This window comes from Homarus americanus, unplaced genomic scaffold (assembly GCF_018991925.1).
Source record: "Homarus americanus isolate GMGI-L3 unplaced genomic scaffold, GMGI_Hamer_2.0 scaffold17608, whole genome shotgun sequence".
Taxonomy (NCBI): Eukaryota; Metazoa; Arthropoda; class Malacostraca; order Decapoda; family Nephropidae; genus Homarus; species Homarus americanus.
In genome coordinates, this window is record NW_024752095.1 from 115,721 (window position 1) to 140,540 (window position 24,820).

Here is a 24,820-nt window from a genome sequence, read left to right on the forward strand (position 1 = left end):
CAATACAGTGGGTTTTTCTTCAATACAAAAAGCGTATAGAGTACAGTACAGTATTCTTGTCGTCAGCTTGAATAGGTGTTTCTTGGTCACGTTTGCAATTTGGTTAATTTTCTCAGCGTAACACATTCATATTTCGCGTCTACACAAACGTATTTTCAGTCATTTGAAATTCGACAGGAAAACGAGAATATGAGAACTTAGAGCTTTTACCTGTAAGGTGATATAGGATCTTGCCAACCTCTGAACAAATTGTCATCTAAATATGTTCCACTTGAACTGAAACCAACGTATGTAAATTTCCTCTGAAATCAGTTAAAATTTAAAGCAGTTTAGTGAGCACATTCTTTCATGCTTAAGCTACTATGGCGAAAAGCAGAAAGACCTGGCCATAGAATGTTCCTCCAGGTCCTCCTCACTTGCCCTCTTGTATTCAACTGTTCATCTTGATGATCCCAGGTCCCAGGATCTGTGGGTAGAAACTGACTTGGTGAAGCTGTATTTTTTCAAACTATGACCTGGAATGCTGACTGACACACACACACACACACACACACACACATATATATATATATATATATATATATATATATATATATATATATATATATATATATATATATATATATATATATATATATACTATATATTATAAATATATATATATATATATAAAAACACACACAATATATATATATATATATATATATATGTATTACATATATATATAAATACACACACACACACACACATATATATATATATATATATATATATATATATATATATATATATATATATATATATATATATATATATATATATATATATATATATATATATATATATATATAACAAATGAAAGCAAATCAGGAATACAATTTTCACTTATGACTAATTAAGTTGCTCGTGGCTCACAAAATGAAATCAATCAGACGTGAAAATGTTAGTTCAGGTCACTAAATTAAATCATGAGACGCAGACCTTAAATAACGGGAGGGCGGGGAGGAGTCACTTGTGTGAGGGACGCTTCTCTTGCCACTTCCGCTGCTACCATGAACACCGCCGCCACCGTAACTGCTGCCGTGGCTATCGTCACCATAGGAATGACCGCTGATGCAACCAACATGACCGCCGGTGCCACCAACATGACCGCCGGTGCCACCAACATGACCGCCGGTGCCACCAACTCGTCTTCTTGTCTCAAAGTTTGCGACATGATAGTAAGTGCTTCACCACATTATTGTTTTCTTGAACAGTGTTGATGTTAAGTGCCCACTGCCTGGCTACTGTATTGTTTTTCTTTTGTAATAAAGAGCATCCCACTGCTCTTTGGCAACAAAGTGTGTTGATTCAAGTTTTTGCCGCGTCACTTCACTGGTACGAAAGTGCGGTGATTGTAAGTGTTTGCTGTGTCACTTCACTGGTACGAAAGTGCGGGGATTGTAAGTGTTTTACACCTCCGTGTGTACTGCAGGCGGTTGAGCGCCCCACCCGGGGTACATTACAGACATGGGGTACTCGTACATTTGTCGATCTTTAGATAAATTTACCAAACTCCCGCTGCCCCGTGTATTTAATGTGGTGTCAGACACACCGAGATGAGGTGGGGTAAGCGTGCACCTCGGTATCTTTGTCCGTCCTTTGTAATTTTTACCGTTGAACACCTCTATAGCCCGGTCGTAGTATTCTGACTTCACAATGAGGAAGGACTTGCTGGCATTTGGGTGGTACCCTATTTGTGGACCACATGATGTTACCAGATCCCTTCCACTTTTTGATGCTCTCCACTTTTCCTGCTCCAGTAAGCTCATCAGCATTTGCCAATTACTTGACATTGGTTGTTTCATAATGTATTGTACGTTGGAGCACGGATAGGCCCAGTGCATATATTGCCAAATTACCACGGCGACTGGGTCCCCTTGCGTCGTTCCCTCGGTTGACTGTGTCCCCTTGCGTTGTTCCCTCGGTTAACTGTGTTATGGTATCTCCTCGTAGGGCCATGAAACTTGTTATATAGAGGTCTGTCGGGCTCTTGTATGTATTTTCAACATACCTTGCAAAGCTTGGACACTTGATCTTGACGTTGTACAGTGTAGCCTTGCGGTGAGTCTGTTGAAAAAATTGGATGCGTCTACCAAGACTATAGCCCAACAGTCATGCTGCTCAAATATCTTTTTCATGGCGTGAATAGCGGGTTCTCCCCAGCCTGGTGGCCAGCAGCATGGCTTTTGCCGGGACATAAACGCCCTGGAACGTGATGCCTTCCCCCTTCACTTGCAGGAGGGTGTTTATCCCTCAGAAGCTGTATGGCCTGTTTGTTTATTGTCAGCACACCACCTGGAGATTCCTACTGTTACTGCTACTACTAATACTACTGGTACACGTAATAATAATAATAATAATAATTAAATATAGGCGCTTTTATATCTGAACACATCCTGCTTTGTGTGTTGGTAAAATGGTGACTGCAACATTGCACGATTACTATTGGAATTGGGACAAATCCTGCAATTATAATATTTGCTAATTACAATGAAATATACAATTTCATACTATTAATTAAGTATTCTTAGTATCCTTGAAGAGCAACAGTTATTTAAATCTTGTGCCACGCAATGACGTTTTGATGCCAAAATTAAATTTTACCAATACTAAGTCCAAATTTTCAGGATATTCACAAGTTTAAGATATATTTGTATAAAGGCAACATTTTCATCCTCAGGCTTTCAGATGCCTTCTTCTCTACTTAATGGACATTTTTTCACGCCTCCATTGTTTCACAGCTCACCTCCTGTGTATTAACCAATGTTCACTGCTCACTAAGTGTGTAACAGTATGGAATCGCATCTCAGCACGAAAGTATCAGCCCAAACCCACAGGTAGACAGCCACCCTATTCACCATAACATCCTTCTGTCAGTAGATGTACGTTAGGCCTCTCTCTCAATCCGTTTATCCTCAACAGTACTTTCCGCGCCTGAGTCTAGACGACACCACGAGACCCTACACGATCCACGGGCCCATGTATGAAGTACTGAAAATATTAACAAGTAAACTCAATACGTGGTAAGACCCAGTTTAAGTCCTCATTAATGTTCACAACACTCCACACGCTCAATATATGTTTATAATGTTAAGTTGTGACATGTATGGTATGGTCTGTTGGAATACCCTCTTGTATCATTGGTTGTTTAAAAAAAAATTAAAATGTGAATATATTCCACTTAAACGGGGAAAACCCTTGTGATATAAAAGACGCATTATCTTTTATGTAGTGTGTGGTACTGTAGTGTTGTCTTACTGTAGTGTGTGGTACTGTAGTGTTGTCTTACTGTAGTGTGTGGTACTGTAGTGTGTGGTACTGTAGTGTGTGGTACTGTAGTGTGTGGTACTATAGTGTGTGGTACTGTAGTGTGTGGTACTATAGTGTGTGGTACTGTAGTGTGTGGTACTGTAGTGTGTGGTACTATAGTGTGTGGTACTATAGTGTGTGGTACTGTAGAGTTGTCTTACTGTAGTGTGTGGTACTGTAGTGTGTGGTACTATAGTGTTGTCTTACTGTACTGTGTGGTACTGTAGTGTTGTGGTACTGTAGTGTGTGGTACTGTAGTGTGTGGTACTGTACTGTGTGGTACTGTAGAGTTGTCTTACTGTAGTGTGTGGTACTGTAGTGTTTGGTACTGTAGTGTGTGATGCTGTAATTGTGTGGTACTGTAGTCATGTGGTACTGTAGTGTTGTCTTACTGTAGTGTTGTCTTACTGTAGTGTGTAGTACTGTAGTGTGTGGTACTGTAGTGTGTGGTACTGTAGTGTGTGTACTGTAGTGTTGTCTTACTGTAGTGTTGTCTTACTGTAGTGTGTAGTACTGTAGTGTGTGTACTGTACTGTAGTGTGTGGTACTGTAGTGTTGTCTTACTGTAGTGTGTAGTACTGTAGTGTTGTCTTACTGTAGTGTGTATACTGTAGTGTGTCTGTAGTGTGTGGTACTGTACTGTAGTGTGTGTCGTGTTGTCTTACTGTAGTGTGTGGTTCTGTAGTGTTTGGTACTGTAGTGTGTGGTACTGTAGTGTGTAGTACTGTAGTGTTGTCTTACTGTAGTGTGTAGTACTGTAGTGTGTAGTACTGTAGTGTGTGGCAACTGTCTTAACCCTTTATAGGCAGTAGAAGATATTATTGAGCTGAGACAAACCCTTCCCCAATACAAGATTAAGGCATCACGTTTAGTTGACAACGTGTCCAGGAGTCTTGCCAGGTCTCCAACAATAGGATGGGTATACACAGGGGCGTATTGATCTGTTGTTTTGGGAAGTCTATAATTTGTAGCTTCAATCAGTTACAGAAATGCACACTGAGAACCTGTAGGGTCTTCACTAGTGTATTATAACAAACACCTGTGAACAAAAGGAAGACAAACGTTGGAGAACAAAGTTCATAGAACGATCAGGTATATATGAAAAAATACATTAAAACATTAAAGAGACGTTCTCTCTCTCTCTCTCTCTCTCTCTCTCTCTCTCTCTCTCTCTCTCTCTCTCTCTCTCTCTCTCTCTCTCTTTATATATATATATATATATATATATATATATATATATATATATATATATTTATATATATATATATATATATATATATATATATATATATATATATATATATATATATATATATATATATATATATATATATATATATATATATATATATATATATATATATATATATATATATATACAGGTATATATATATATTTTTTTTCTCCACAGCTTCGAGTGGGTGTTCCCAGACTTAGTCACTGCAGGATTCCAGCAGCCTAATGGTACTTGGCTAGGCGTTATAAGCTATCTTATCCGCCAGGTGAGTCTGTTTTGTTGTAAGGTAAACAATGGTAAGTCATCACTAATTATCCTATTCGTGTGTTTCCTTAGTATGTTATATTGCTCGCGATTGTTTCTGTGAATATTTCTCAACATTGTTTATTGATAGAGTTCATTATACTGAGATGGTTCAATTTTGTTGCATTTTTTTCCAGCCTTCACCTCAACTTGGTATTAATAATAATATCCATTTGTCAGGAGTGTGATATATCGGGTTCTTCATTTCCTATGAATCATCTGCGATTTCACACTGTCGACTTCAGTATACCGATATTCATGGAGTCTTCTGTGATTGCATACCAGAGTCCAGTAATTGGAGCAGATCTCGCTGGTTTTGTGAAACCTTTTACAACTTTTGTGAGTTTAATAGTTTTACGTTGTGAAGAGATAAATTAATGTTGTTATTATTGCGTCAATAGTAATAAACTAAATAAGTATAATGGTACAATTAACACATCATAAGCCTCTTTGTCCCTTACCTTCTTCCCACTCAGAGCGTCTCACTTACAGGTAATCACTTGAGAACAGAAAGACAAAAAGATCCAAGATGTTGGTTGATTCTGATGCTTAGAAACTTCTGAGACAAAATCCACTTTACTCTGTAAACAGTAAATGTAACAGAACATTAAAGAATATCGTGAGGGTCACATTTAGCTGTTTTCATCAACTTCTACGTCTCTGTCACGTGTGAATAGTTTGCATATATATAACACAATGCTAACACCCGTACAATACCTCCTACACACGGAGAATACATAGCTTATGCTGATGACGTCACCCAAATCATCTGACATCCAGGCAAGGGCAAACAGTTGATGGCACGAAAAACAGCCCATGCCATCGAGCAAATCAACGAATATAAAAAAAAGTGGAAAATACAAACCAATACACAGAAACTAAAGATCATACACATTGCCAAAATTAACCCAGCACCAATCACAGTCAACAACGTACCTATACAATACTCCAACGAAGGCAAAATTCTGGGACTCACAATAATAAGAACAGGCAGAGCAAAACACATAACACAACGCAAAACGCTTGCCCAATCACAACTCACAAAACTACGAAGATTTAGCAAAATGGACACCAAAATTCAACTACATCTATCCAAAGCACTTGTCCACCCCCACCTGGAGTATCCACCAATACCACTCAGCACGATCAGCGAAACCAGCCAACTTAAACTTCAATCAGTACAAACCAAAGCTATCCGTAGAGCATCAAAGCAACTCCCCCCATACACCACCAAAATACAAGAACTTCACGAATTATACAATATCGAACCACTGAACACACGTACACACAGCCAAGCTCAGAGAATCTGGAGCAAACTTGAAGAGTTGGAGGACCCATTATTCTCCCAGTTAAAAGAAGAAGTAACTCCTAAAACACACAGCTGGTGGCCCAAGAGCCTCCATGCTAACATAGAAGAACAAGACCCACTTTACACATATATGTGAACAAATAACACCACCATCTAACAAACATAATTTAACACCCATTACACTAATGAATGCCTATCTAACTTAGCCCCCCCCCCCCTCCACCTGCCTCCCTTGAGCGGGCGGGCGTCTGCTGCGTGTGGCCACCACCCAAACATATCAACTCGTCTCAGCTAGGTGGACAGCCCACCTGCTATCACCCCCTTCTACTTTACTTCCCGTTTCTATGCTTTCCTTCTCTCTCTCATCTTCTCTCTCATGGCAAAGTCATTTGCCACTTTACTTCATTTTCATCATCATCATCATCATCATCATCATCCCCTACAATACCCCATTCCGTCTGTAGGTCTGGAGGTAGTCAGAGGAGATTCCTCAACATAGTGTACCTCTCAGAGCGTCCTTAATACCAAGACGCACGAAACTAGGCGTCAAAGATCGTAGATTTACTAAGTTCAATGGGGAATACAGTGCTAAAAGAATTGGTATGTTTAGTGTGACATACTTAGTGATATTTCATATATTAATACAATATGGTTTAAATATGTTGGTGCGTCATCTGTACATGCACTAGGGTAAATATATAAGAACATGAGAACATAAGAATGGAGGAAACTGCAGCGGGCCTATTGGCCCATACTGGGCAGTCCCGATTACACCCAACCCCTATTGCTCATATAAGCATCCAACCTATGTTTGAAGCTATCCAGCGTATTCGAGTTAATGATGATGTTTGATAACTTGTTCCATTCATCCACTACTCTGTTTCCAAACCAGTGTTTGCCTATTTCGCGCCTAAATCTAAATTTGTTTAATTTAAAACCAGTGTTACGAGTTCGCTCCTGGTTGGATAGTTTGAGTACCTTTGTAATGTCCCCTTTGTTTAGCCCTGACTTCCATTTATACACCTCTATCAAGTCGCCCCTCGCTCTACGTCTCTCGAGGGAGTGCAAATTAAGATGCTTTTACCTGTCTCTATACTCAAGGTTCCTAATGCCCGGGATTAGTCTTGTCATTCTTCCCTGAATTCTTTCCAAGGATTCTATATCCATTCTGTAATACGGTGACCAGAACTGAACTGCGTAATCCAGGTGAGGTCTCACAAGCGCAAGATATAATCATAAGATGACCTCGCTAGTCTTGTAACTAACACTCCTTTGTATGATCCCAAGTACTTTATTAGCCTTGTTACGAGCAAAAACACATTGTTTACTTGGCTTAAGGTTCCTACTTATCATTACTCCTAAATCTCTAAAGCAGTCGGATTTCTCAATGGCATCGCTGTTCATCTGGTATCTGGTTTCCCTGTTTACACCTCCTATACTGAGTACTTTACATTTGTCCACGTTGAATTTCATCTGCCATTTTTCAGACCATTCGAAAAATTTGTTCAGATACTTCTGTAGTTTTGCGGAGTCCTCGTCAGATTTAATAACACGTCCTATTTTAGTGTCATCAGCAAATTTACTTATGCAGATATCTATGTCGTTTATGTATATAATAAATAATAATGGTCCAAGTACTGACCCTTGGGGAACTCCACTAGTGACGTTGCTCCAATGGGACTTAGTGCGGTTAATGCTCACTCGCTGTTTCCTGTCCTGTAACCACGCCCTAATCCATTTGAGGATATTACCTTTGATGCCATGTGCTTCTACCTTTCTAATTAGTCTTTCGTGGAGGACTCTGTCGAAGGTTTTGCTAAAGTCGAGATATACCACATCATAATTATGTCCCTCGTCCACCGTTTCGAAAACTGCTGAAAAAAATGTTAATAGATTAGTTAGACATGAACGCCCGCTTATGAAGCCATGCTGAGAATCATTGATCAATTGGCGCATCTCCAGGTGATTTCGAATACAGTTTGAAATTATTGCTTCCAGTAATTTGCCTACTATTGATGTTAGACTGATTGGACGGTAGTTAGAGGATAGTGATCTATCCCCCTTCTTGAAAATCGGTATAACATTCGCTATCCTCCAGGATTCTGGTACTACACCTGTTTTTAAGGACATGTTAAACAACTTTGCTAAGGGCATACTATGCTCTTCCTTACATTCCTTTAATACTCTGGCAAATATCTCATTGGGACCAGGTGACTTATTAGGCTTTAGTTTGTCTATTTGCTTACTAACATCGTTCCTAGTCACTACTATCTCGTTTAATTTGTTTTCTTCACTATCTCTGAATATAGTTGGTGCTTCAGGTATCATGTTTATATTTTCGGTGGTGAAAACTGTTGAAAAATATTTATTCAGATTATTGCTCATTTCTCCGTCGTTATCAGTTAGCTCGCCGGTATCTGACTGTATTGGTCCAATCGTTTCTCGTGCTTTAATGTGACCATCGGGAAGTTGTTACTTGTCTCCCGGCACCTGTATGTAGATCTCATTCTTGACTCTCGGCCTTAGTTGTTGAAGCTCAGTAATAACACATAGGGTCAACGTCTGGCAGCTCACTCTTACTATATCTCCTGAAGATGTGAATAATCACGAAAGCGCTTGGATCTTGTTCGCGCTTCTGGGTCCTGGTGGTCACCAATATCTTATATGAACCATGTTACAGATATGGCTCCTCATCCTAGCATCAATGGTTGCGGTCGTGGTGGGGATTTTCTTCATTGAATGGGGTGAGAGCTTCCTCCTCCGTCCACAACAAAGGTAAACAAACAATGATATCTTAAAAACCTAAGTTTAAACTAACTGAAAGTGAAACTTTATTTAGCTAGATAACCGAAGATATACATTAGAGAATACATACGAGACTTTCATGGCAAATCCTTTTGAGAGTTGAAGTTTTCTTGATGAGGTATCTTAAATTTATACTTAAATATCGAGCAGTTAATCTGATACACAACGTGCATATAATCTTGCCCAGAAATGTACGATTTTCACTTATACACTTAGTAAATCGTCTAAACAGTATGCTGTACTTTTTTTTTCGTGTAATGACGATGGCTAAAAGCTTCTGTCTGTTTCGTCAGTATATTGCATTCAATACCTAACAACTGAGACGCAGCACTAGAAACTTTAAATTCAGAATACGATGGAATTTTAGCCACCTTGCTATAACTGGCGATTCTGACATGTCACTTCCCGACTCACTGACTTTGCCGAGGCTTGCGTAAGGTACATAGAGAAGATTGATAAGGTGTAACTTAAATGAGTGAGTGAAAAATATTGTGTTATAGGAAATATAAGCGTTTTCCTAGAATGACATACATCTATATTTGATGAAGAAAAACATGAAGCGTTAATGTTATCATAGTTTAAAAACGTCAAGTTTGTAGAAAATTTGTGTTCTTCATATGCTGATTTCAAGACCGATTTTGTCAACAGATCGATTTCTGAACAGTAACCAGCCGTTATGTCTGTGTGGTGTCTGAGGCTCCTCTTATAGTATAACAGTAACCAGCCGTTATATTTGTGTGGTGCCTGAGGCTCCTCTTATAGTATAACAGTAACCAGCCGTTATATCTGTGTAGTGCCTGAGGCTCCTCTTATAGTATAACAGTAACCAGCCGTTATATTTGTGTGGTGCCTGAGGCTCCTCTTATAGTATAACAGTAACCAGCCGTTATATCTGTGTGGTGCCTGAGGCTCCTCTTATAGTATAACAGTAACCAGCCGTTATATTTGTGTGGTGCCTGAGGCTCCTCTTATAGTATAACAGTAACCAGCCGTTATATATGTGTGGTGCCTGAGGCTCCTCTTATAGTATAACAGTAACCAGCCGTTATATATGTGTGGTGCCTGAGCTCCTCTTATAGTATAACAGTAACCAGCCGTTATATTGTGTGGTGCCTGAGGCTCCTCTTATAGTATAACAGTAACCAGCCGTTATATATGTGTGGTGCCTGAGGCTCCTCTTATAGTATAACAGTAACCAGCCGTTATATCTGTGTGGTGTCTGAGGCCTCCTCTTATATCTGTGTGGTGCATCCTCTTAATAACAGTAACCAGCCGTTATGTCTGTGTGGTGTCTGAGGCTCCTCTTATAGTATAACAGTAACCAGCCGTTATATCTGTGTGGTGCCTGAGGCTCCTCTTATAGTATAACAGTAACCAGCCGTTATATCTGTGTGGTGCCTGAGGCTCCTCTTATAGTATAACAGTAACCAGCCGTTATGTCTGTGTGGTGTCTGAGGCTCCTCTTATAGTATAACAGTAACCAGCCGTTATATCTGTGTGGTACCTGAGGCTCCTCTTATAGTATAACAGTAACCAGCCGTTATATATGTGTGGTGCCTGAGGCTCCTCTTATAGTATAAAGTAACCAGCCGTTATACCTGAGGCTCCTCTTATAGTATAACAGTAACCAGCCGTTATATCTGTGTGGTGCCTGAGGCTCCTCTTATAGTATAAAAGTAACCAGCCGTTATATCTGTGTGGTGCCTGAGGCTCCTCTTATAGTATAACAGTAATCAGCCGTTATATCTGTGTGGTGCCAGAGGCTCCTCTTATAGTATAACAGTAACCAGCCGTTATATCTGTGTGGTGCCTGAGGCTCCTCTTATAGTATAAAAGTAACCAACCGTTATACCTGAGGCTCCTCTTATAGTATAACAGTAACCAGCCGTTATATCTGTGTGGTGCCTGAGGCTCCTCTTATAGTATAACAGTAACCACCCGTTACATATGTGTGGTGCCTGAGGCTCCTCTTATAGTATAACAGTAACCAGCCGTTATATATGTGTGGTGCCTGAGGCTCCTCTTATAGTATAACAGTAACCAGCCGTTATATATGTGTGGTGCCTGAGGCTCCTCTTATAGTATAAAAGTAACCAGCCGTTATATATGTGTGGTGCCTGAGGCTCCTCTTATAGTATAACAGTAACCAGCCGTTATATCTGTGTGGTGCCTGAGGCTCCTCTTATAGTATAACAGTAACCAGCCGTTATATCTGTGTGGTGCCTGAGGCTCCTCTTATAGTATAACAGTAACCAGCCGTTATATCTGTGTGGTGCCTGAGGCTCCTCTTATAGTATAACAGTAACCAGCCGTTATATCTGTGTGGTGCCTGAGGCTCCTCTTATAGTATAACAGTAACCAGCCGTTATATCGCAAATGAAAAAGCAGTTGCCTGAAACCACTCTTATGATATAACAGCGCCAGCCGTTATATATCTGTGTGGTGCTGAAACCTCGCAAAATAACAGTAACCAGCCGTTATATCTGGGTGGTGCGCAGGCTCTCTTATAGTATAACCCAGTAACCAGCCGTTATGCTATGTGTGTGGTGCCTGAGGCTCCTCTTATAGTATAACAGTAACCAGCCGTTATATATGTGTGGTGCCTGAGGCTCCTCTTATAGTATAACAGTAACCAGCCGTTATATCTGTGTGGTGCCTGAGGCCTCTTATAGTATAACAGCAACCAGCCATATATCGTAGTATAACAGTCTGTTATATCTGGGTGGTGCCTGAGGCTCCTCTTATAGTATAACAGTAACCAGCCGTTATATCTGTGTGGTGCCTGAGGCTCCTCTTATAGTATAACAGTAACCAGCCGTTATATCTGTGTGGTGCCTGAGGCTCCTCTTATAGTATAACAGTAACCAGCCGTTATATCTGGGTGGTGCCTGAGGCTCCTCTTATAGTATAACAGTAAACACATAGTTCAAAATCTTAATCTTCCATAAGTCATAGCATAAGATAATTCTATTGATGTAAGTTTACAGTGATTGAGCCTCGGCCATTTTCATCTACATCAAAAAATAATGATAGTATTTAAAATTTAATCACCTTTACTGAGAGAAAGAGGAAATTTGCATATTTTGAAGTTATCCTGTCATGCTGTATGGCAGTAATGTAAGAACATGTACTTGACAGTGATGGCTGGGAGTCGTATGGGAGTGTGGGTCCTCTCACCGTGGCCTGGACCTCCTGCCTCTGGACGTTGGGCGCTGCTGTTGCTCAGTGTGAGTGTTGTGTGTCCTTAGTACAGTACACGGGAGGTTACTGTTACTACATGGTATATGGGTGGTCAAGGTGAGTGTTGTGTGTCCTTAGTACAGTACACGGGAGGTTACTGTTACTACATGGTATATGGGTGGTCAAGGTGAGTGTTGTGTGTCCTTAGTACAGTACACGGGAGGTTACTGTTGCTACACGGTATACGGGTGGTCAAGGTGAGTGTTGTGTGTCCTTAGTACAGTACACGGGAGGTTACTGTTACTACATGGTATATGGGTGGTCAAGGTGAGTGTTGTGTGTCCTTAGTACAGTACACGGGAGGTTAACATTGAGGTAAGTTGAGGTAAGTAGCTATGTCTGTCCTCTCGGCACGACCTGTTATAACCATTAATGTTGATGACATACATGTCACCGTTGCTTCCGTTCTCCAGCAGCTGCTTAATAAATGTGAAGCGTTTGTGGCTAAACGTGATGTTATTCATTACATGGCCTGAGCAGTCCATCATTATACTACTCAAGAAGTCATATGTAAATCATACACAATGAATGTGATAAGCTTCGTTGTAGCTCTTTCGCTTTTGTTGAAAGTTCTACTTACTGGATTTTGGCTACATAATGATTAATTATAGTATAGATTATAGTGATATTAATATATATTTCTTCCGAAGCTGTTGATGTTATCTGTACAGTATTGTGAACCGCTACGGTCGAGTTACTGTTTACAGACTTTGAATAGCGTGACAACCATTTATGAAAGCTCCCAGATTGAATACTGGTTTAATCTGTTGGGTGGGTGTGGCATTGGGGCACTGCAGGATGGATATGGTTGAACTGGCCCTTTAACCGTTGATTCCTTCTAGGTTAATGGGGCTGGAACATGTAAAAGTATATAGGGTTTGAATAGCGAAACCCAGTTGTCTGTTCTCTATTTATTGAGGAACTATCTCATAAGAACATAAGAATGGAGGGAACTGCAGCGGGCCTATTGGCCCATACTGGGCAGTCCCGTTTCACCCAACCCCTATTGCTCATATGAGCGTCCAACCTATGTTTGAAGCAATTCAGCGTATTCGAGTTAATGATGATATTTGGTAACTTGTTCCATTCATCCACTACTCTGTTTCCAAACCAGTGTTTACCTAATTCGCGCCTAAATCTAAATTTGTCTAATTTAAAACCATTGTTACGAGTTCGCTCCTGGTTGGATAATTTGAGTACCTTTGTAATGTCCCCTTTGATTAGCCCTGCCTTCCACTTATACACCTCTATCAGGTCGCCCCTCGCTCTACGTCTCTCAAGGGAGTGCAAATTAAGATGCTTTAACCTGTCTCTATACTCAAGGTTCCTAATGCCCGGGATTAGTCTTGTCATTCTCCTCTGAATTCTTTCCAAGGATTCTATATCCATTCTGTAATACGGTGACCAGAACTGAACTGCGTAATCCAGGTGTGGTCTCACAAGAGCAAGATACAGCTTTAGGATGACCTCGCTAGTCTTGTAACTAACACTCCTTTGTATGAACCCAAGTACTTTATTAGCCTTGTTACGAGCAAAAACACATTGTTTATTTGGCTTAAGGTTCCTACTTATCATTACTCCTAAATCTCTCTCGCAGTCGGATTTCTCTATGGCATCGTTGTTCATCTGGTATCTGGTTTCCCTGTTTACATCTCCTATACTGAGTACTTTACATTTGTCCACTTTGAATTTCATCTGCCATTTTTCAGACCATTCGAAAAATTTGTTTAGATCTTCCTGTAGTTTTGCCAAGTCCTCGTCAGATTTGATAACACGTCCTATTTTAGTGTCATCAGCAATTTACGTATGTTGCTGTCTATGCCGATATCTATGTCGTTTATGTATACAATAAACAATAATGGTCCAAGTACTGAGCCTTGGGGAACTCCACTTGTGACGTTGCTCCAATGGGACTTAGTGCCGTTAATGCTCACTCGCTGTTTCCTGTCCTGTAACCACGCCCTAATCCATTTAAGGATGTCACCTTTTGATATGAGCTTCACCTTCTAATTAGTCTTTCGTGGGGACTCTGTCGAAGGCTTTACAAAGTCGAGATATACCACATCATAATTGTGCCCCTCGTCCACCGATTCGAAAAACTGATGAAAAGAATGTTAATAGATTAGTTAGGCAAGAACCCGCTTGTGAAGCCATGCTGGGAATCATTGATCAATCGGTGCTTCTCCAGGTGATTTCGAATAGAGTTTGAAATGATTGCTTCCAGTAATTTGCCTACTATTGATGTTAGACTGATTGGGCGGTAGTTAGAGGATAGTGATCTATCCCCCTTCTTGAAAATCGGTATTACATTCGCTATCCTCCAGGATTCTGGTACTACACCTGTTTTTAAGGACATGTTAAACAACTTTGCTAAAGGCATACTAAGCTCTTCCTTACATTCCTTTAATACTCTGGCAAATATCTCATCGGGACCAGGTGACTTATTAGGCTTTAGTTTGTCTATTTGCTTACTAACATCGTTACTAGTCACTACTATCTCACTTAATTTGTTTTCTTCACTATCTCTGAATAGAGTCGGTGCCTCGGGTATCATGTTTAAATTTTCGGTGGTGAAAACTGTTGAAAAATATTTATTCAAATTATTGCTCATTTCTCCGTCGTTATCAGTGAGCTCGCGGAGTCTGACCGTATTGGTCCAATCTTTTCTCGTGTTTTAGTTTGATACATTTGGTAGAATCCTTTGGGGTTTGTCTTCGCCTCCCTTGCTATCCTTACCTCATTATTCCTCTTTGCTTTCCTTATCTCGGTTTTAACCCTACTCGTAATATTCTATAATAGTCCCGGAGGTGAATTTCGCCACGATTTATCCTTCTACCTATAGCCTTCCTTTGGCCAATGATGTTCTTTAAATAATTATTTATCCATTTAGGGTCATTGTTGTCTGATCTGAGTTTTTTGTATGGTATGTTCTGTCTTTGTGCATTAAGTAACTCACTATTTAAATTGTCGTGGAACTCGGCAATCTCAGATCTCGTTATCAGGTCGGTGTCATCTGTCAGGTTCACGGCCAAGCGCGACACCCCTTCTCTCAGCTGCCTCTTTAAACTGTCAAAGTTTGCCCTTCTGAAATCTGGTACTTTAGTGGAATTTTCCTTACGTCTGCCCTGAAAATCTAACTGGAATCGAATTTCTTTGTGATCGCTGTTTGCAAGTTCGTTCCCTACTTCTACATTGCTAATGAGGTTTTCTCTGTTTGACAGAACTAAATCCAGTATATTATTACCCCGTGTGGGTTCAGTTATATGTTGACTTAGGAAACAGTCCTGGATCGTCTCGAGAAAATCCTCTGATTCTGAGTTACCCGTAAGGTCAAGGTCAGTCCAATCTATTTGGCCAAGGTTAAAGTCGCCTACTATACAGACTTTGTTGTGTATGGAAGCCCTGCACATTTCATCCCAGATAAGTCGCTCATTGACTCTATCAAGATTGGGGGGTCTATATATTACTCCTGTGATTAATTTTTCCCGACCGTCGCTTAATTCTATCCAAATTGTTTCTGTATTCCTCTCAGTTTTTATTTCCTTATTTATTTCACACTTCAGATTATCCCTAAAATAGATTGCTACTCATAGACAGTTCCAAGTGTATATCACCTTAACTTAATCACTGTAGCTCTGAGTGTTAAGATGAAGACGGAGGCTATATTAAAGAGCTCTTCTTTCTACGTCCGGTTGGTGTGAGGTGTTGAGTGACAATCCACAGGGAACCGGCTTTTAAATGCTGACCTTAACATTCTTAGGGTCGCGCCTCAAGGAACTTACCCATCACGTGATGTGACAATATCACTTCATAGCCAAAGGAAAGTTACAGGGGGTGATATGATTATGTAAACACATTGTACTGCCCTGACATCTATATACGAACTAAGGGGCTAATACATGGTGCTGGGGAACTGTGGGCTGGGTGCGGTGTTGGGGCACTGGACTGGGCGTGGTACTGGGGCACTGTGGGCTGTGTGCGGTGTTGGGGCACTGGACTGGGCGTGGTACTGGGGCACTGTGGGCTGTGTGCGGTGTTGGGGCACTGGACTGGGCGTGGTACTGGGGCACTGTGGGTTGTAGTGGTGTTGGAGAACTGCATCTACCCGATTCGGTGTAGAAAAAAAAACACATGACAAAAATTCCAGCGATGCCAACTCACAGGGATGTTCGTATCATTTCAAGTTCTATATAAACCCACGTGAGTATATGGAAGAGCACATAATTATACTGTGGCAATTCTATTTTACAGAATATTTACCTCCCAGCACTCATTTATAATCCGCACTAACACTGTGTGGAACTCCCTATCTCAGGGTAAATTCCTATGCCCTATACTGTAACCTCCATTAGCTTAAAATATCCTCATTAAAATATCTTTAATGCTTGCCAAGGGTAAACCTTAAGAACAAAACAAAGCCTGATCTCTACCTGCGTTAAATATAATTATTTAAATTAATAAAGTCTTGCTTTCACAGCGTTACTACACTGTTATTGACATGAGTAATACTTCATAACAGTTACCTAGCTGATGATGACAGTGATCACTGACCAAACTGAGTCTATTAACTTCAGTACGTGTTTATGATCGACTGTTTTAAGTAGTGCGAAAAAATTATCACAAGTTTCACTATAATCTTATAGGTGTAACTTTATCTGTCAACAGCGTCAACTTGGTCGCCACAGAGGGACTCTGTCCGACTTCTTTCTGGCCTGTGGCTGCTGATATCAGTCATCTTAAGCCTAGTTTACCGCTGTAACCTGAAGGCGATGCTCATCATGCCCAAGGTTCAAGTCCCCTTCAACAGCCTCGAGGAGTTGATGGAGACGGACATCCACGTGGTTTTACCTAAAGGGACGCTGATTCATGAGTTTGTAACGGTATGTAAACCTTGATATCTACCAAATCTCGTAAGAATTTCTACTGTTCTCTAGTTTTGCTTAGGATGGATGAAGAGAATCTGATATTTTGGTACGAGATTATTAACAGTGGTGTAGTTACAAATAACCGAGGTATACATAATAGGATCATTTATAAGGATATACTTAACAAGATATTTTGACACATTCTGATAATTTTGTTCAAATCAGACGTGGTGAGAGTAAAGACTTAACACTATAAAACAGGTGTTCCTTTATGGCTGCCATCCTTACAGGTGTTCCTTTATGACTGCTATCTTTACAGGTGTTCCTTTATGGCTGCCATCTTTACAGGTGTTCTTTTATGGAAAAACAGTCTGACAGGTTACCGAGGGAGAAGCAGTCTAACTGAACGTTCATCCAATATATCACAGCCTTCTTGGACTAACATGATACATAACTTGCCAACATCTACAAAGCAACCAACAGATTTGTACAGAGTTTGGCGTAAGAGTAAAGAACACAGCTGACTTATGAGATGTAAAACGGAACATTAAACGCTACTAAGTGATACACACATTAACGTAATCGTCACCATGTTTATATAATCTGTGAGAATGTCACGTAATATGTACAGAACTAAAGTGCTGAATAAACTGATAGTCCCTTATTGTATATACTTAGATATTTTATAAACTTGTAGTGTCTTAGTATGTGTGCTTATGGACTTCCTATACTTATTTACACATTTAGTGAATAAAACCAAACGCCATATTACTATATCAATATGGTAGCAAGTCACCGCTGGAGAGACACAGGTGAAGGTAAATTTGGCTGGACCAGAGACTCACACCAAGAGTTGGATTAAAGTGTTTGGTGGAAACAAATAAACATGACGAAGATACCTAGACAAAAAGGAGAGAGAGAGAGAAAAGTCAACAGAAATGAGGGGGTTGGGCAGACAGTTAACGAGGGATATAAATTTCAAAGCCAATAGACGATAAGAACACAATGACCTCCTTGTACTGTACAGGTCGCTCCACCCGGCTCCTTGCTCCACCAAGTCAATGAGCGTATCGTACTTCACACTAGTCCACCTCGCGCGATGAAGGAAGGCAGCGCTGGATTATACGCTGTCATTGCCACTGATTATGTACTGCAATCTCTTTTTCACGATTTATTCTCAATGGTAAGACTTTTTTTTGGATAATGAGTCGTAGGTAGAACTTAGTATGCACAGGGAACTAACATAAAGTACTGTAACTTAATGTTTAAGTGTGTGGGTTTAATGATCCCGCCTGTTGCTTCCCTTATTTTGTTATCACTTTTTGTAACTTTAAAACCTTTTTCTCTGCTTCTTTTTCCATTGATCGAGGTTTCTCTTTCTCTTAATTCACACCAAACAAACGTGGGAAAAAGGGACAAATAGCAGATAGACCTGGATTTTTTCTCCATGTTTCATTTACTAAGGTTATTTACACTGTTTTAGGTGCGCTTAACATTTAAGAGTTACCATGCTAAGAACAATGCTGGATCCTCACTACTTCTGCTTCCTTATCTATGTTCAATTCACTTAATTCATCATAACTTAAAGTTCAAGAATCTTCACATTATATTATGAACTTTTCTTATTATAGAATTTACGGATCTTGTATACTGTGAAGACTGACCCTGGTAGTAGTTAAAGAAAGCAGTGGTAATACTGGTTCACTGTAATAAGAAAGTAAATATATTAATAATAACAAAATGTATTTTTTGTCTTTTGATATCATTCCATTTTTCGTTAATTACTTTTTATATATTTTTTGTATTTCTTACAACAATATTTGCAGATGTTTCTTTTTGCCTTACATGTTAATATACTCGTATGTTACAGACAAATTCCTGTCCCATGTATATTGCGTCTGAGCCTGTCTTCACCGGGGTCCCCTCTGGCTTAGCATTCACCAAGGGCTCGCCTCTCAAACACGCGGTAGACCCCATGTAAGTTTGAGTTTGAGTTTATTATGTGATAAAAGGTATTCAAGAGCTTGTTAAATATGATGAGACATACTGCAACACCTACTGTAGATGGGTAAGATATTGGTTTCTAAGCTACATAAATATTTAACCACGTCTTTTCTACATCAGGTTTTATAACTAAAGCATTCTGTCTAAACATTTCCTTCCCATTGTCTCATTATGTTCAAAACACCTGAGCAAACCATGACTTCCTCCTTGCCAGACACTTTTTACTACTTCTTACTCCGGTATTTCTCATTCTCTTCTTCCTATTCACCCCACATATTGCTCTCTAGCGTGTTCCTTGGCAGCGAAACATGGGTCACATACAGGAGGCACCTCAAGGCACTTGAAAACTTTCACCAACGTAGTTTACGTTCCATCCCCCAAGTTCACCGGGAAGACAAGATAACAAATGCCAGTATTCTCGCTGACACCAACTGAAGGAGGATCGAGGCTACCATTATCCATGGACAACTACGCTGGACTGGCCATGTTACCCGCATGGATGACAGTAGACTGCCAAAGCAGCTACTTTACAGTCGCCTCACGAATATTAAACGTAACGCTATAGGGCAACTGAAAAGGTATAAGGATAGTCTTAAGACAAACTTGAAAAAGTGACAAATCGACCCTCTCACCTGTGAAACGATTACTCCACACGAGAAGGTTTCAATACTTTCGAGCTGGCCCGACTGCATACCACGGCAGACAAGCGAAATTCGCTGCCGCCGCCCCTCCCGCACTAGATGTAGCCCTCCACGGGTGCAACATCTGTGGATGATCCTGCTGGTCCCGTATCGGCCTCTCTAGTCACCTCAGAGGTCACCAACGAGGGTGACATCTTTAATAACTCATATGATTTTATCATAGCTGGGTGATCGTCATATTCGATTCCGAGTGCCAGCAAAGTAGTAGTGTGTGTGTGTGTGTATGGATGAAGGGGAGAGTTTGGACTTCACGAGTAAGTGGTTGAATAATAGTTATAGAATTTTTAAATGATTCGATAAAATTAAGATGAAACGTGTTTATGAAGAAGAGGAAGTTACAGGATACAGATTGGGAGTTTGTTGTAGAGAATAGAGTTCGTTAGGACAGCATAATGGTTTTGCGGGAGAAAGTAGAGAAAGGACTGTGCCTCCCACAGCTTGGAAGAACAAAGTCGTTGTAGGTCAAGTGATAAGATATAATTTGTTAGAAGTCAAAGGAAATAAAAACAATGTGTCTCACCTATAAGACAATTACAGTAAATAATTGATAATGATTCTTGTATAACTCTCTTACAGTCTTGGTACGAGATGACTCAAACTTATAGTGAAGGGGGAGGGGTGTACACTGTACAGGAGAAGCCAGTCCACTGTAACCTGGTGAAGTACTGAGTCTAAGACGAGTACAAGCAAAAGTAAACTAATATGTTGTTTTTGTATTACAGTCTAAGAAGACTTCTGGAATTTGGTATCGTCCAGCATTTGTATGATGCTGCAACACGTAATGGAACCGTTTGTTTTAAGCCTGAGTCCTTCACCAGACCCAAAAACAGCCTTCGGCCACTGGAACTGGAGGACTTTTATGGCGTCTTCGCTGTTTATGCCGGAGGTGAGGAACCCCGAGACTTGCCGCTAAGGTCATTCACGTTAAGTTTCTAAACATTAAATAGAGAGATCAACAGAGTGTAGTTCAGTATATGAAATTATGTGACAATAAAAGGTTAATAATCATCGTCTGATCCATAATGACACAGTCTTGAGTGTTAGATCTTTACTAAAAATTTATTTCAGAACCGGCAACTAAGGATTCGTAAATGTTGTTTAACATATTGGAGGAGATGAGGAGTTTTGATCTTAGAGGTAAAAGGTTGAGAAATAGTAGTTATACATTAAATATTTTAACCATACAAAAACCCACATCTCCCTTGAAACCAAATTACTTATTCTGTGAAATATTTATATTGATCATTATATCTCCTATCTCTCAATCCTAACTTTAATAAAACCTTTAAGTCAAAGTTCACATTGTCAGAGAGTAACTGATAGTCGTCATCGGCCGTGGACCACCAACTAAATACCTGTAGGGCATAAAAAGTGATTTTGTGACCCCAACTAGAAATTTAATAAATCAACCAAGGTACTATTTTCATGGCTGAGGATTATGACCATTGCTCTCCACTCTAAATGTCTTGGGGCTGTATTCCTCAATTCACCCAGATTTTATTTATTTTTTCCTGCCGGACTCCAGTATTTAATAACATTCATTTGTCCCAGTCTTTGGTATCTACTAGCTCTCGTTCATTTTGTGTTCCCTTAATTTGTTTTTCTGTCAATACATTTATGAACATCCTCCTGTACAAGTATACTATGGGAAATCCTCGAGTCTTTTGGTCACTAAAAATAAATACTTTTCTGTCCCATACAAAAAAAAAGAACTGAGTTTTGCTTTAATGTGCTTTGTCATCTTCACAAATACAAAGAATCTTATGTTAGTTCCCAAATAGACAAAATTTAATGTACGCTACAATCCCTGTTGCCTCTCATAATGTGTATTTTATTGTTTACTTTTAATGTGGGAAGTTTGGTGTATGCTCGCGTGAGATGGACTTGTTTAGATATGGGTACTGTACATTAGGGTTGCTGGGGGTACTAGATCAGTGGGGCCAGCAGGGAACTTCCTTATGCTCCTTTTTATAGAAAATGTATTTAAGTGTTATCCTCAGCAGATAATAATGTAAGTGTGGTAGAAGAGACCAGAGGTAAGGACAGATAGAAACTTGTTGGGGTGTTTAGTCAGTTGAGACTAAATTAGTTCCAGGAAGGTTGGGTCAGTAAAATAAAGTATCGCGACTCATGCTGTACTCTATCTTCTGGAACACAGAATGAAATATTTTGACATATATCCTGGGTATGATGATGTCATTTAGTGGTCTTCCTTGGATGTTTCGTTTCTGTGTCGACCTTCCATTTCTGTTGGATGATTTTTATATAATGAATTGGCTGCAACACTTATATACCACTTCGGTTTTGATTGTACAATAAAAGAGTCGAATCCAAGTCGAATTCCTTAAATCGAGACCACCAGTCATGCTTCGAGATCATCTAACTAAAAGAAAATACATATTGATATCCGTAAGAAAAAGTCTTTGAATTAAATTGTCATAACCAAAGGGTAAAGGAGAAATACAACATAATCTCTGTATTGTTTAATTCAACATTTGCTACATGTTGGTTTCCTCCCATTCATACTGTACATATTATTTAGGATATGAAACTATTTCGTTCAAGTCACAAACAATCATTCAAGTCACAAACAATCATTCCCACTGCATACCACAAACAACACCCAACTCATTCACCAGTAAAGTAACACTGAGCACCTGACCGTTCATTTCAGTGCAAATATTAGGTTTAGTATTGTTTTAGTACTTTAGTCTAAATCACAGAACAAGGAACGATAAAGGATATGATCTCTTTAGACAGTACTTGCCCCTTCCAATTTCCACCGGATCTTAGGCTCGTGATACCCTTGGGCTTGGTACAAATACCTCAACTGGAGAATATGAGAGAGAAAAACCTGGACTATACACATGAAGCTTCTAAACCTATATATTGGTTTGAAGAACAAGGAAAATCTGAGTCGTAGCAAGAATAACCACAATAGTACCTCTGGCCGCTAATATACATATCTCAGTGTAGGATAAAAAGCATTAGTAATGAGCATATATTTACACTTTTATTATGAATTTTGATTATTATGGGTAATAAATGATGTGTGATGGAGGGACGGACTATAGAAGGACAATCTCAATATTCCCATAGAATGTGTTAAAGCCATGACCAAGATATGACAAAGAGGAAATGTAGCATTATTGGTGTTAACAATATTCTAGAATGTCCTTGATCCAGTGATCGTGTGCATAGAGCAATGTTTTGTGTGTTGTGCTGTTAATATGTATGTTGTGTGTAAATTGTTACTAAGATTTGTACTTTTCCTCTTTCTTGTACTACAGTCCACATACAATGTTATTGTCAGTAATATGAGTGTCTAATAAACCTGTCTGAAGCCATAATTATCTTGAATAATTATATATTCTTAATATCATCGCAGGTCGTTCTAAGCACAAATTCTGTTTTACTTTTATTACAAAGAATTACATTATGACTTATTCTACCTATCGATGAACACTGCAAACAAGTTTATATACAGATAAAATTTATCATGATAAATAAATTGTCAGTTCAGGCCACGTGTGGACAGCCTTTAGGATACCATTAAGATACATAAGTTATGAAGCTGGACAATATTTCATAACTAAGAAGTGATCATCTCCACCAGGAATGTTGTTGGCGTCTGTGGTGCTGCTGGTGGAAGTGACTCCCAAGGGTCGCTAGAGACCCAAAGGTCATCCTGGAGTCAAAGGTCAACATGGACTGCAACACTGACCTTGGGGTCGGCGGTGTTAGTGTTGGATACATTAAAGATCATCTGCACTAACACACTGATCATCACCTTAAGTAATGAAGTAAACAACTTTATTTAAAGAAAGAAATTGTAAGAACGGTAGAATATAGTTGTCTTGGTTTTATAATTGTGTTTAACATTTATGAGCAAAATAAAACTTTTTGATGATTTTAAGTAAATTTTCTATCAAATAAGAAAATCCTCTTTGATTATGAATAGCAAGACATTTTAGACTTCAGATTCTCCAGCACCTGAAGGTAATACAGTAGTTCTAACAAAGTTTGTTTTCTAGTTACGTATAGTATCTACACATTAAGTATATTCACGTTTTATTGTGTGAGTTTCCTTGATATGAGACCATTCAGAGAATAAACAAGTCATTCGCGACCACCTTCCCCACCCTCCTCTAAACGTCAACTATGGCACTATCGGAGGGCAAACTGGCAATCCTTGCGAGAATTCTTTTTCGACTTTCCCTGGGATGAATGTTGCTTTTCTACTCAGGGCGCCTCGGTATGTGCTGACAGCATTGCTGGGGTTATACAGGGTGTTATGAGTGCATTTATCCCATCTTCTACCAAAACTTTCACTTCACAATCATGGTTTGATCGCTCCTGTTCTCTTGCATTTAAGGAGAGAGATAGTGAATATCAAGTTATGAAACTATCTCCTCCTGTTACCCGCTCCTCTTTCATTATTTCTAGTAATCGCTGTAAGGCTATTCTTCGTAGGGCCAAACAGAATTTTATAAAAAGAAAGACCGCTGTCCTGACTAACTCTTCTAAATCCTTCTGGTCCGTAACCAAAAAACATCTGTAATAATTTCTGCACTCCCTCTTTTCCTCCTCTCTTCCGACCTGATAACTCTATAGCCAACTCTCCCCTTGATAAAGCCAATCTCTTTGGCACCTTATTCTCCTCTAACTCCACCTTAGACGATTCCAACTCTATCCCTCCTACCCCTGCTCCTCCTACTGAACTTATGCACTTTCCTATAATCTCCACTCGCAGGGTTGCCGGTGTGTTATCCAGGTTGGATGTGAGTAAGGCGCATGGACCGGACGGAATATCCCCTCGTGTTCTGAGGGAGTGTGCTGAAGTTCTGGCCCCTGTGCTTGCTCGCCTCCTTCGCCTTTGCCTCAAAAACTAAACTTTTCCTTCTTCTTGGAAGCATGCCTAGGCTCAGCCCATCCTGAAGAAGGATGACTATTCCAATCCCTCTAACTATCGCCCCATTGCCCTAACTTCATCCCTCTCTAAGAT

General features: G+C 39.7%; 1 protein-coding gene across 2 annotated transcripts; it reads left to right on the forward strand.

Moving 5' to 3' along the window:
* Positions 1–1,027: 1,027 nt before the first annotated feature.
* Positions 1,028–23,721, forward strand: LOC121854943 (glutamate receptor 1-like). 2 transcript variants are annotated; one of them, XM_042349747.1, is made up of 11 exons: positions 1,028–1,220; positions 2,965–3,065; positions 4,763–4,853; positions 5,072–5,230; positions 8,881–8,975; positions 12,144–12,232; positions 16,911–17,125; positions 18,138–18,293; positions 18,981–19,087; positions 20,538–20,701; positions 23,432–23,721. In XM_042349747.1, the coding sequence occupies exons 1-11, from the start codon at positions 1,053–1,055 to the stop codon at positions 23,485–23,487; spliced, it is 1,401 nt and encodes a 466-aa protein (XP_042205681.1). In that variant the 5' UTR covers positions 1,028–1,052; the 3' UTR covers positions 23,488–23,721. The 2 variants fall into 2 exon arrangements, with proteins under 2 accessions (XP_042205681.1, XP_042205682.1); XM_042349748.1 differs by lacking the exon at positions 23,432–23,721 and adding an exon at positions 20,884–23,419.
* The last annotated feature ends 1,099 nt before the right edge of the window (positions 23,722–24,820 follow it).

Bases quoted from the DNA above. Each gene is read 5' to 3' on its own strand.
- LOC121854943 (XM_042349747.1), top strand. From the start codon at position 1,053: ATGAACACCGCCGCCACCGTAACTGCTGCCGTGGCTATCGTCACCATA. The intron at 3,066-4,762 runs GTAAGACCCAGT...TTTTCTCCACAG, and splicing joins ACAAGTAAACTCAATACGTG to CTTCGAGTGGGTGTTCCCAG. The intron at 8,976-12,143 runs GTAAACAAACAA...TGTACTTGACAG, and splicing joins CTCCTCCGTCCACAACAAAG to TGATGGCTGGGAGTCGTATG.